Below are 13,062 nucleotides of genomic sequence, written 5' to 3'. Positions count from 1 at the left end.
TTGACACACTGGCTGCAGTGGCCAGAAGAGCTCATGCATGCAGGGCAAAGCTCCTGGTCATAGGCGACTTTAACCACAAGGAGATCGGCTGGGAGAACTTGGAGCCACATGGGGGCCAAGACACATAGAGGGCTAAGATGATGGAGGTGGTACTGGAAAACTAAATGTACCAACACGTAAGGGACACTACAAGAGAGAGAGGAGAGGATGAGCCATCAAGACTGGACTTAGTATTCACCTTGAGCAGTGCAGATATTGAGGACATCACATATGAAAGACCCCTTGGGGCCAGCGATCATGTGGTTTTGAGCTTCGAATACACAGTAGAGCTACAAGTGGAGGGGGACGCAGGAAGGCCAGGACAAATGAAACCAAACTACAGGAAAGGGGACTACACAGGAATGAGGAACTTCCTGAACGAGGTTCAGTGGGACAGAGAACTGGCAGGGAAGCCAGTTAATGAGATGATGGAATATGTAGCAACAATGTGCAAGGAGGCTGAGGAGAGGTTTGTACCCAAGGGAAATAGGAATAATGAAAAAGCCAGGATAAGCCCATGGTTCACCCAAAGGTGCAAGGAGGCAAAAACCAAGTGTGCTAGGGAATGGAAGAAATATAGAAGGCAAAGGACCCAACGACAATATGAAAACGACATAGCAGCGAAAGCCAAATCTGACCCGAAGCTGTTATACAGCCACATCAGGAGGAAAACAACAGTCAAGGACCAGGTAATCAGGCTAAGGAAGGAAGGAGGAGAGACAACAAGAAATGACCGTGAAGTATGTGAGGAACTCAACAAGAAATTCAAAGAAGTGTTTACAGAGGAGACAGAAATGGCTCCAGAGGGACGGAGAGGTGTGGCACATCACCAGGTGCTGGACACGGTACACACAACCGAGGAAGAAGTGAAGAGGCTTCTGAGTGAGCTAGATACCTCAAAGGCAATGGGGCCAGATAACATCTCTCCATGGGCCCTGAGAGAGGGAGCAGAGGTGCTATGTGTACCCCTAACAACAATATTCAATACATCTATCGAAACAGGGAGATTGCCTGAGGCATGGAAGACAGCAAATGTAGTCACAATCTTTAAAAAAGGAGACAGACATGAAGCACTAAACTACAGACCAGTGTCACTGACATGTATAGTATGCCAAGTCATGGAGAAGATTATCAGGAGAAGAGTGGAGGAACACCTAGAAAGGAATGATCTCATCAACAGCACCCAACGTGGTTTCAGGGACGGAAAATCCTGTATCACAAACCTGCTGGAGTTCTATGACAAGGTGACAGCAGTAAGACAAGAGAGAGAGGGGTGGGTGGATTGCATTTTCTTGGACTGCAAGAAGGCATTTGACACAGTACCACACAAGAGATTAGTGCAAAAACTGGAGGACCAAGCAGGGATAACAGGGAAGGCACTACAATGGATCAGGGAATATTTGTCAGGAAGACAGCAGCGAGTAATGGTACGTGGCGAGGTGTCAGAGTGGGCATCTGTGACCAGCGGGGTCCCACAGGGGTCAGTCCTAGGACCAGTGATGTTTCTGGTATTTGTGAACGACATGAGAGAAGGAATAAACTCTGAGGTGTCCCTGTTTGCAGATGACGTGAAGTTGATGAGAAGAATTCATTCGATCGAAGACCAGGCAGAACTACAAAGGGATCTGGACAGGCTGCAGACCTGGTCCAGCAATTGGCTCCTGGAGTTCAATCCCACCAAGTGCAAAGTCATGAAGATTGGGGAAGGACAAAGAAGACTGCAGACGGAGTACAGTCTAGGGGGCCAGAGACTACAAACCTCACTCAAGGAAAAAGATCTTGGGGTGAGTATAACACCAGGCATATCTCCTGAAGCGCATATCAACCAAATAACTGCTGCAGCATATGGGCGCCTGGCAAACCTCAGAACAGCATTCCGACATCTTAATAAGGAGTCGTTCAGGACCCTGTACACCGTGTACATTAGGCCCATATTGGAGTATGCGGCACCAGTTTGGAACCCACACCTAGCCAAGCATGTAAAGAAACTAGAGAAAGTGCAAAGGTTTGCCACAAGACTAGTCCCAGAGCTAAGAGGAGGTTAAGGGAAATCAACATGACGACACTGGAGGGCAGGAGAGATAGGGGGACATGATAACGACTTGCAAAATACTGAGAGGAATTGACAAGGTGGACAAAGACAGGATGTTCCAGAGACTGGACACAGCAACAAGGGGACACAGTTGGAAGCTGAAGACACAGATGAATCACAGGGATGTTAGGAAGTATTTCTTCAGCCACAGAGTAGTCAGGAAGTGAAATAGTTTGGGAAGAGATGTAGTGGAGGCAGGATCCATACATAGCTTTAAGCAGAGGTACGATAAAGCTCATGGTTCGGGGAGAGTGACCTAGTGGCGACCAGCGAAGAGGAGAGGCCAGGAGCTTGGACTCGACCCCTGCAACCTCAACTAGGTGAGTACACACACACACACACACACACACACACACACACACACACACACACACACACACACACACACACACGTACACGTTTCTTCTTTCAATGGACCAGCTGTATCCCACTGAGGTGGGGTGGACCAAAATGAAAAACCTAAGTTTCTCCTTTTAAATTAAGTAATATATACAGTAGAAGGGGTTACTAGCTCCTTGCTCCTGGCATTTTAATCACTTCTTACGATACATATGGCTTACAGAGGAAGAATTCTGTTCCACTTCCCCATGGAGATAAGAGGAAATAAACAAGAACAAGTAAGAAAAATAGAAGAAAACCCGTAAGGGTGTGTATACGTATATATGCTTGTACATGCATGCATAATGTGACCTAAATATAAGTAGAAGTAGCAAGACATACCTGAAATCTTGCATGTTTATGAGACAGAAAAAGACACCAGCAATTCTACCATCATGTAAAACAATTACAGGCTTTCATTTTACACTCACTTGACTGGACAGCAGTACCTTCCTGGGTGGTTGCTGTCTACCAACGTACTACCTAGGAAACACACACACACACACACACACACACACACACACACACACACACACACACACACACACACACACACACACACACACACACACACACACACATTCTATATACATGTATATTCAACACAAACCTGAGCAACAGAGGAAGGTGTTTCCTTTTCATGTAACTGTTGGAGGTTTGGAGCAGCAACATCTGAGCCCTAAATAAAATTTATTTTAACAGCACATGTATTATACATATAAAATCTATTATATCAAATATTAATTCATATAACAGTACAGAAAGTAATTTTGATATTCCTATCCAAGTATTTTTTTTTCTATGAAATGACTCGTTAAACTCTAAACTTACCAGCTGGGGCAGCATCCCAGCAGGTCCAGGAAACTTCCTCTTCCGAATGAGTGGCCCCCCTGGGCTGACTGTTTTTCTGATATTATTTACAGGAGGCTTTACTGGTGTATTTGATGATGATGAGGGCTGCTGGCATCCTAAGACAGGATCATCTCTAGCTGCATTAATTTTCAATTGGTTATTGAATAAAGGATGAGAATATATTTGTTCATTTTCACCTGTCGTATTATTCACTGTTTTTGAATAACTGAGATTTTCAGCATAGCTGTTACTTGGAATACGAAACTGTGTGTATAACTTTTTGACAAGTGGACTTCCATCCTCTTCATTTTTAGCACTGAGGTCTGGGGAAGCTCTTTTCCTGTCATTACTTTGTGTGCCTGCTGGGTATGTACTGGAGCTGGCCGCTTCTGACTGTGATGAAAATGGTTTGCAAGAAAGTGAACCGACAAGATTATTTTCTTTTAATGTTTGAAGAATTCTTGATCTAAAATTACTTCCCCTTACAACGTCACCATTAGTTGCACTATTTGATTTGTTTTTGTTAATCTCAACCTGTTTACATGTATTGGAGATCAAGCTCTGCGTGAATTCTGAGTCTGGTGGAGTACTCGTCACACATGATTTTTTGTTAACCTTGTGTTCAATATCATCATCAAATAGATCATCAAATTCAAAACTGTTATCTGCTGCAAATTTTTCCATATATCCACATTTTTGGGAGATAAATTTTAGGGTTGTTTTTTCCTTTTGTTTATCATTACTGTCGACTCTATTTTCACTTACATTATTTTTTACCCCACATGAATTTCCTGAAGCATTCCTCAATGGAAAATTGCTTTTTATTCCATCACTATAATTATCTTGAAAACAAGGAGTTGACTCACTGTGTGATGCACTGCTGGAATCAGTAAACCTAACTACTTCTTGCAAAAATAACTGAAAAAGAGAAACAAAAAATATCTTAAGTCTTATCAGGATTTTACTGCCACAACACAGTATTTTAATTTCTATGCTCCTTATTCTTTGCCTAATATTCACTCAAGTGTCGAAGCTTAAATGAAGCTTAACTTATGACCTAATCACTTTTTTTGTGCATAATATAGTTATTGTAGGAATTGAAATTTTGTAAAAAAAAAAAAAAAAAAAAATAATATAGAAATTCATCTTAAACAAATATTATTCTTTAACCCAAAATTTGAAATACAAATATATATGTTATTTGTATATTTGAGCATTGTTTAATAAATCTTGAGTATACATTATTTTTATTGTCTTTAATAGTACATATAGTTTGTCCCTACATCAAAATCTTGCAGGGACCCTGATGGAAGTAAGTCACATTATTTGGCTATCTTAGCTAAATCTACATAATGTACATTCTTTGTACCCATAACATCTGTGAGCCCTCAAGATCAAGTCAGTGATAGTAAAACTGGTTACCTGGAGTTTACCTGGAGAGAGTTCCGGGGGTCAACGCCCCCGCGGCCCGGTCTGAGACCAGGCCTCCTGGTGGATCAGAGCCTGATCAACCAGGCTGTTGCTGCTGGCTGCACGCAAACCAACATACGAGCCACAGCCCGGCTGATCCGGAACTGACTTTAGGTGCTTGTCCAGTGCCAGCTTGAAGACTGCCAGGGGTCTGTTGGTAATCCCCCTTATGTGTGCTGGGAGGCAGTTGAACAGTCTCGGGCCCCTGACACTTATTGTATGGTCTCTTAACGTGCTAGTGACACCCCTGCTTTTCATTGGGGGGATGGTGCATCGTCTGCCAAGTCTTTTGCTTTCGTAGTGGGTGATTTTCGTGTGCAAGTTCGGTACTAGTCCCTCTAGGATTTTCCAGGTGTATATAATCATGTATCTCTCCCTCCTGCATTCCAGGGAATACAGGTTTAGGAACCTCAAGCGCTCCCAATAACTGAGGTGTTTTATCTCCGTTATGCGCGCCGTGAAAGTTCTCTGTACATTTTCTAGGTCGGCAATTTCACCTGCCTTGAAAGGTGCTGTTAGTGTGCAGCAATATTCCAGCCTAGATAGAACAAGTGACCTGAAGAGTGTCATCATGGGCTTGGCCTCCCTAGTTTTGAAGGTTCTCATTATCCATCCTGTCATTTTTCTAGCAGATGCGATTGATACAATGTTATGGTCCTTGAAGGTGAGATCCTCCGACATGATCACTCCCAGGTCTTTGACGTTGGTGTTTCGCTCTATTTTGTGGCCAGAATTTGTTTTGTACTCTGATGAAGATTTAATTTCCTCATGTTTACCATATCTGAGTAATTGAAATTTCTCATCGTTGAACTTCATATTGTTTTCTGCAGCCCACTGAAAGATTTGGTTGATGTCTGCCTGGAGCTTTGCAGTGTCTGCAATGGAAGACACTGTCATGCAGATTCGGGTGTCATCTGCAAAGGAAGACACGGTGCTGTGGCTGACATCCTTGTCTATGTCGGATATAAGGATGAGGAACAAGATGGGAGCAAGTACTGTGCCTTGTGGAACAGAGCTTTTCACCGTAGCTGCCTCGGACTTTACTCTGTTGACGACTACTCTCTGTGTTCTGTTAGTGAGGAAATTATAGATCCATCGACCGACTTTTCCTGTTATTCCTTTAGCACGCATTTTGTGCGCTATTACGCCATGGTCACACTTGTCGAAGGCTTTTGCAAAGTCTGTATATATTACATCTGCATTCTTTTTGTCTTCTAGTGCATTTAGGACCTTGTCGTAGTGGTCCAATAGTTGAGACAGACAGGAGCGACCTGTTCTAAACCCATGTTGCCCTGGGTTGTGTAACTGATGGGTTTCTAGATGCGTGGTGATCTTGCTTCTTAGGACCCTTTCAAAGATTTTTATGATATGGGATGTTAGTGCTATTGGTCTGTAGTTCTTTGCTGTTGCTTTACTGCCCCCTTTGTGGAGTGGGGCTATGTCTGTTGTTTTTAGTAACTGTGGGACGACCCCCGTGTCCATGCTCCCTCTCCATAGGATGGAAAAGGCTCGTGATAGGGGCTTCTTGCAGTTCTTGATGAACACAGAGTTCCATGAGTCTGGCCCTGGGGCAGAGTGCATGGGCATGTCATTTATCGCCTGTTCGAAGTCATTTGGCGTCAGGATAACATCGGATAGGCTTGTGTTAATCAAATTTTGTGGCTCTCTCATAAAAAATTCATTTTGATCTTCGACTCTCAGTCTGGTTAGCGGCTTGCTAAAAACTGAGTCATATTGGGACTTGAGTAGCTCACTCATTTCCTTGTTGTCATCTGTGTAGGACCCATCTTGTTTAAGTAGGGGCCCAATACTGGACGTTGTTCTCGATTTTGATTTGGCATAGGAGAAGAAATACTTTGGGTTTCTTTCGATTTCATTTATGGCTTTTAGTTCTTCCCGCGATTCCTGACTCCTAAAGGATTCTTTTAGCTTAAGTTCGATGCTTGCTATTTCTCTGACCAGTGTCTCCCTACGCATTTCAGATATATTGACTTCTTTTAGCCGCTCTGTTATTCTTTTCCGTCGCCTGTAAAGGGAGCGCCTGTCTCTTTCTGTTTTACATCTACTCCTCCTTTTTCTTAGAGGAATAAGCCTTGTGCATACATCGAGTGCTACCGAGTTAATCTGTTCTAGGCATAAGTTGGGGTCTGTGTTGCTTAGTATATCTTCCCAGCTTATATCGGTTAGGACTTGGTTTACTTGGTCCCACTTTATGTTTTTGTTATTGAAGTTGAATTTGGTGAATGCTCCCTCGTGACTAATCTCATTATGTCGGTCTGGGGCTCCGCGCATACATGACTGAACCTCAATTATGTTGTGATCTGAGTATATTGTTTTTGATATGGTGATATTTCTTATCAGATCATCATTGTTAGTGAAGATGAGGTCTAGTGTATTCTCCAGTCTAGTAGGCTCTATTATTTACTGGTTTAAATTGAATTTTGTGCAGAGATTTAAAAGCTCGCGTGAGTGTGAGTTTTCATCAGAGCTGCCTCCTGGTGTTATTACTGCAACAATATTATTTGCTATATTCCTCCATTTTAGGTGCCTTAAGTTGAAATCCCCCAGGAGCAAGATGTTGGGTGCAGGAGCTGGAAGGTTTTCCAGACAGTGGTCAATTTTTAACAGCTGTTCCTGGAATTGCTGGGATGTTGCATCCGGAGGCTTGTAGACTATCACAATGACTAGGTTTTGGTTCTCGACCTTTACTGCTAAAACTTCCACTACATCATTTGAGGCATTTAGCAGTTCTGTGCAAACAAGTGACTCTGCAATGTACAGGCCAACCCCCCCCTTTTGCCTGTTCACTCTGTCACATCTGTATAGGTTGTAACCTGGGATCCATATTTCGTTGTCCAAGTGATCCTTTATGTGGGTCTCAGTGAAAGCCGCGAACATTGCCTTTGCCTCTGCAAGCAGTCCACGGATGAAAGGTATTTTGTTGTTTGTTGCTGGCTTTAGACCCTGTATATTTGCAAAGAAGAATGTTATCGGACTGGTGGTATTGTTGGTACTGGGGGGGGATTTTTTTTCCGGCATTAGTATCTGTATCTGTTGGTTTGGAGTGGAGGCCATCAACTGTGGTTCCACTCCAGGAATGACTGGATTTGGTGTACGATTTCTGCCATTTCCTGCCAGTTTTTTTTCCTTCCTGGCACTAAAAAACCTCTCCCTCTTGAGTGGCTGTGGCTACCCAGGTTTTCCCATGGCCTGGATGTTTTGTATCTTTTTGTCCCCTAGTTGCTGAGGCTGTCTTTAAAACCTTAGGTCTTAGGTTAATTTAGTTAAGGTTAAACTGAGGAAGCTGGTGTATGTCCTGTTACCCCGACACTAATGCAGTACCTTTCAAATCCCCATTTCCTTTCAAGGGGAGAGCATTAATGTAATGCATTTTGGGCAAATTGAGACAAATGTAAGACTAACTTGAAATTAAGATTCACTTGAACAGTTATCACTGAGAGGAATAGCTTTAATAATTTTTTCAGATGACTTGTACAAAACTGTGTGCAGAACCTCCCTCACTGCTGGCAGAATAAGCTCTTCCCCAATTTTATGAGGCTTACGAAGTCTAACAGTCAGCAATGAGATATTGTATGATGCATGCAAACTATTACTGGATCTATCACTTCAATATTAACCTTGACCTAAAATGCTTTCTTGATAGTTGTGACAGGATCCACAGGTATAACACCAGACACAAATATCTCTATGACATTTCCCGCGTCCGGCTAAACCTTTACAAAAATTCAATGTATTTCAAAGGACCTAAAATCTGGAACACCCTACCTGAAAACTCTAGAACTGCAGACACACTCATCACTCTCAAAACCACAGTTAGAAAACATCTTATCTCCCTGATACACCCCGACAACTAACTACATGATAACCACCTGGTGGTTCACAATTACACTCACTCACTGACTATAAACACAGAAATACTAATCTTAATCTTAAAATAATGAATCCTAACTAGTCATAAGTTTGCCTATGATACTCCAATATATACACTTTGTATTGTGCCAAAACAAAAGCATTCACATTGCTAAACTCACAAATTATAATGTAGTCACCTAGCCTTAATACCATAATCTGTAAGGATTTAATGTTAAGAATTAATCTAAGTCTGCCCAAAATGCCTAGCCATGCTAGGTGTCCTAGTGGCCCCCTCTGTAATTAGTATTTTATAATATGTAAACCACACAATATCCAAATCCTGTAAACCCCACATTGTAACCCTTATAGAGAATAAACTTGATTTGATTTGATTCACTTAAAGCAATCACTGTACTACATTAATAATCATATCCTCAGGCAAATAGTTACGTCAACCTTAGTGTTCAAATGATTCAATTTGAGCTTATCAATATATTATACAGCCTCTCCTCACTTAATGATGGAGTTGCATTCCTAAGATCACACTGGTAAATGAACTGGTCGCTAAGAAAGCAGCATACTATAATGGTAGTAGGTTTGTGTCAACCATCTTTGATATTGTTTTAATGGCATCTTTGCACCATTTATAACATTTTTATTATATTTTTAAATGCTTATACAGTAGTGCACTGTATATTGTAATAAACAGAATAGAGGAAATCAGCTCTAATATACATTATTTAGGTATGCAAACTGGTCAGAGTGCTGGTCGTAAGCCCGAGTCATCGGTAAATGAGTACGTCGCTAAGTGAGGAGAGGCTGTACTTTTAAGTTAGCTTTAAGTGAATCTTAATTTCAAGTTAGTCTTACATTTGTCTCAATTTGCCCAAAATGCATTACATTAATGCTCTCCCCTTGAAAGGAAATGAGGATCTGAAAGGTACTGCATTAGTGTCGGGGTAACAGGACATACACCAGCTTCCTCAGTTTAACCTTAACTAAATTAACCTAAGACCTAAGGTTTTAAAGACAGCCTCAGCAACTATTTACATAACCAGTTTTACTATCACTGACTTGATCTTGAGGGCTCACAGATGTTATGGGTACAAAGAATGTACATTATGTAGATTTAGCTAAGATAGCCAAATAATGTGACTTACTTCCATCAGGGTCCCTGCAAGATTTTGATGTAGGGACAAACTATATGTACTATTAAAGACAATAAAAATAATGTATACTCAAGATTTATTAAACAATGCTCAAATATACAAATAACATGTAACAGCACAGTATTGTATTTCAAATTCTGGGTTAAAAAATAGTATTTGTTGAAGATGAATTTTCATGTATTTTTTTTTTTTTTTACAAAACTTCAATTCCTACAATAACTACATTATGCACAAAAAACGTGATTAGCTCATAAGTTAAGCTTCATTTATTTTAAATATAATGTGTTCATGCAAAATTATTTTTTTTAAATTTCTACAAAGATTATTACAGGCACATAAATGTGATACATTAGTTAGATGTTACCTAGAATAACCATCAAAGCTAAGTGCTCTAGCATGATTTAATAACAATGAGATAAAGATTTAGCCTAGAATTACCAAATATAAGCAAATACTGCACTATGATTTGTTTCCATTGAGGTGAAGATGGGAAGAGCTAAATTCAAAGGTCCATACAGTGCCTGGAAATGTGAAGTAACCAAATTTGGTCCGAGGGAGGAGAGAGGTAGATAATTTTCATTGGATTAAAAACCCTTCCCCAACATCTACGTCCTCCTTCCTAATGTAAACATCAAATAACCCAACCATAAAACAAACAGACATTGTTTATGATTTCCTTCTATTATTTACTCGGAGAGTTTTTAACACAAACAAAAATTTTTTTGGCGTTATTTTATTCCTTAAAGGGGATAAAAAGGATACCTACGTTGGAGATCCTGGGAATTTGTGTAATCTCTTTCCTTGGATCAAATTTCATCACTCATCTCCAGGCACATACTATAATTTATAACTGGTTCTGAGATTAAATTACCTTACTAACAAATAATTCTAATGTTATAATGCTTTACTCACGGGATCTTCAAAACTGACGTCGTCTTCTGCATCAAACATGGTTAAAATTCCCTCTAAAACTCGAGTGAATGTGATGACGTTGAGACGTACCGCCAGGGAGACCAGTGTCCATAATACATCACTTCTACACTCGAAACTCTGTTTTCTCACTGCAAACAGGCTTTATTGTTTGATTTTATTTAATGGTTAATTAGGTTTAAACCCAAAGTATGTATTTTTTTTTTTTTACCTAAAATAGAGATTAAAGTAAACTTCCTTTTATACATTACGGCACACAAAACAAATCGTATCTCTCGACAAGTGCCTTTGAAAAGCGATAACTAACACTAACTCGCCTCTCAGTATGTTTCTCTATTTATTTATTTATTTATTTATTTATTTATTTATTTTATGTCTTTGCAAATAGTACATTGAGATTTTGTATTTATTGAATTATCCTGTGTTAAATTTGCATAATGTACTATAGATGTGTACCCATAACACTATGTGTTCATAAAATTTAAACTCAAGACTCACGAAATCGTAATGACACGATTGCAAACAAACCATACCACGGGCGGGATTTGAACCCGCAGTCAGAGAGTCGTCTCAAAACTCCAGACCGTCGCAGTGAGGGGACTTGAGCTAGAGTTCGTCACGGCCACGCTAGCTGGAGATTCGTCTGTAAAAAAAACTTGCATTTGTGGTCACAGTGGTGCCTATGCTAACCTTCCTATGGTGTAGAAATATACCTAGTTGGACGAATTTTGGAAACATAAACACATATGCAGTTTAATGTGATCCTTTATTGACAACGTTTCGCCCACACAGCGGGCTTTTTCAAGTCACAAACGAATTTTATTGTGGCTAGCTGGTCCAGTGGCTAACGCGACGGTCTGGAGTTTTGAGACTCTGACCGCGGGTTCAAATCCCGCCCGTGGTATGGTTAATTTAAACTCAAGTTCGAAGAACGTTATTAAAATCCAAGATCAAATAAATGTCTTGAGTGTGCAGGTGTGCCTTAATTCCCAGTTGGTATATCTTCCATTATATGATTGCTGGATTAAGTTTCTCAAGTTTTAAAATTGTTTTTTCAATGATCTTTAATATGTGTTTTCGGCATACATGTAACACATGTAGATTTAACCTAAAATAGTCAAACAATGCCCCGTGGCCTGGTGGTTAAAGCGAGAACTTTAGCCACCAGGTGTAACTTATGAGTTCATTACCTTTGTACCTTGTTCACCTATCAAAACTTTGGAGTCCAGTCCCTGGACCCATTATGTACCTCTGCAATCTTTTGACTACCACCCACAGGATGGGTATAGAGTGCATAATAAAGATATTAAACTGAAAACTTCACACGGTGAGTGTCCGGGTTCAATTCCCAGCAAGAGTAGAAACATTGGGCGTGTTTACACCGGTTGTCAATGTTCCCATCAGTAAAATGGGTGTGATGAATGGTTTGAAAAACCAGTAAAATGGGTGCCTGGGAGTTAGTCGACTGGTGTGGGTAGCATCCTGGGACAAGGACCTAATTTGCCCGAAATGACAATAATCCTACACCAACTGAAAACATTTCTGGAGCAGAGGCACGGACATTGGCCTCTACTCCAGAACAAAAGATATTAGAGCCAGCAAATAAAGCCCCCTTAAATTCCACCAATATAACGATATTTGTCTTTGCAAACATACATGGTCTAAAGCTGTCAAAAAGCAACAAAATTCCTTACAACAAAAGACTGCTCACGGAATCAAATGCAATGTTTGCAGCTTTCACGGAGACCCATATAAAGGATCATTATGACAACGAAACATGGATCCCAGGTTATAACATATTCTGATGCGACAGAATAAACTGGCAATAAGGGAGGGGGGGGGGGTTGGCCTGTATGTCAGAGTCGCTCATTTGCACATAACTACTGAACACCTCAAATGATGTAGTTGAAGTTTTGGCAGTAAAGACTGAAAACCAAAACCTTGTCATTGTGGTGGTATACAAGCCTCTAGATGCAACTTCCCAGCAATTCCAGGAGCAGCTTGTGAAAATTGACCACTGTCTAGAAAATCTCCCAATTCCTGCCCCAAACATCTTACTACTGGGAGATTTCAACTTGAGACACCTAAAATGTTTTAGCAGTGATCACTCCAGGAGGCAGCTCAGATGAAAATTCACACACACACAAACTATTAAATCTCTGCACCAAATTCACCTTAAACCAGCAAATAGTAGAGCCTACAAGACTAGAAAATACGCTGGACCTCATCTTCACTAACAACGACGATCTGATATGTAAT

General features: G+C 40.7%; 1 protein-coding gene across 4 annotated transcripts in view; it reads right to left on the bottom strand.

Moving 5' to 3' along the window:
- LOC128689233 (homologous recombination OB-fold protein) overlaps nucleotides 1-11,092 on the bottom strand; it is a 46,456-nt gene extending 35,364 nt beyond the window's left edge. For 2 of the 4 annotated variants that reach the window (XM_070086334.1, XM_070086335.1), the window contains exons 1-3: nucleotides 10,786-11,092; nucleotides 3,341-4,279; nucleotides 3,120-3,188 (exon numbers count right to left, since the gene is read on the bottom strand). In XM_070086334.1, the coding sequence (XP_069942435.1) occupies nucleotides 3,120-3,188; nucleotides 3,341-4,279; nucleotides 10,786-10,824 (1,047 nt within the window). In that variant the 5' untranslated portion in view covers nucleotides 10,825-11,092. Of the gene's footprint in view, nucleotides 1-3,119; nucleotides 3,189-3,340; nucleotides 4,280-10,311; nucleotides 10,508-10,785 lie in introns of those variants that run through there. The other 2 variants (XM_070086336.1, XM_070086337.1) reach the window with 2 other exon arrangements.
- Nucleotides 11,093-13,062: the final 1,970 nt, after the last annotated feature.

This window comes from Cherax quadricarinatus, chromosome 18 (genome assembly GCF_038502225.1).
Source record: "Cherax quadricarinatus isolate ZL_2023a chromosome 18, ASM3850222v1, whole genome shotgun sequence".
In the NCBI taxonomy this organism is placed as follows: domain Eukaryota; kingdom Metazoa; phylum Arthropoda; class Malacostraca; order Decapoda; family Parastacidae; genus Cherax; species Cherax quadricarinatus.
Note: the sequence above shows the minus strand (reverse complement) of the source record. Positions and strands in the feature narration are given on the sequence as shown.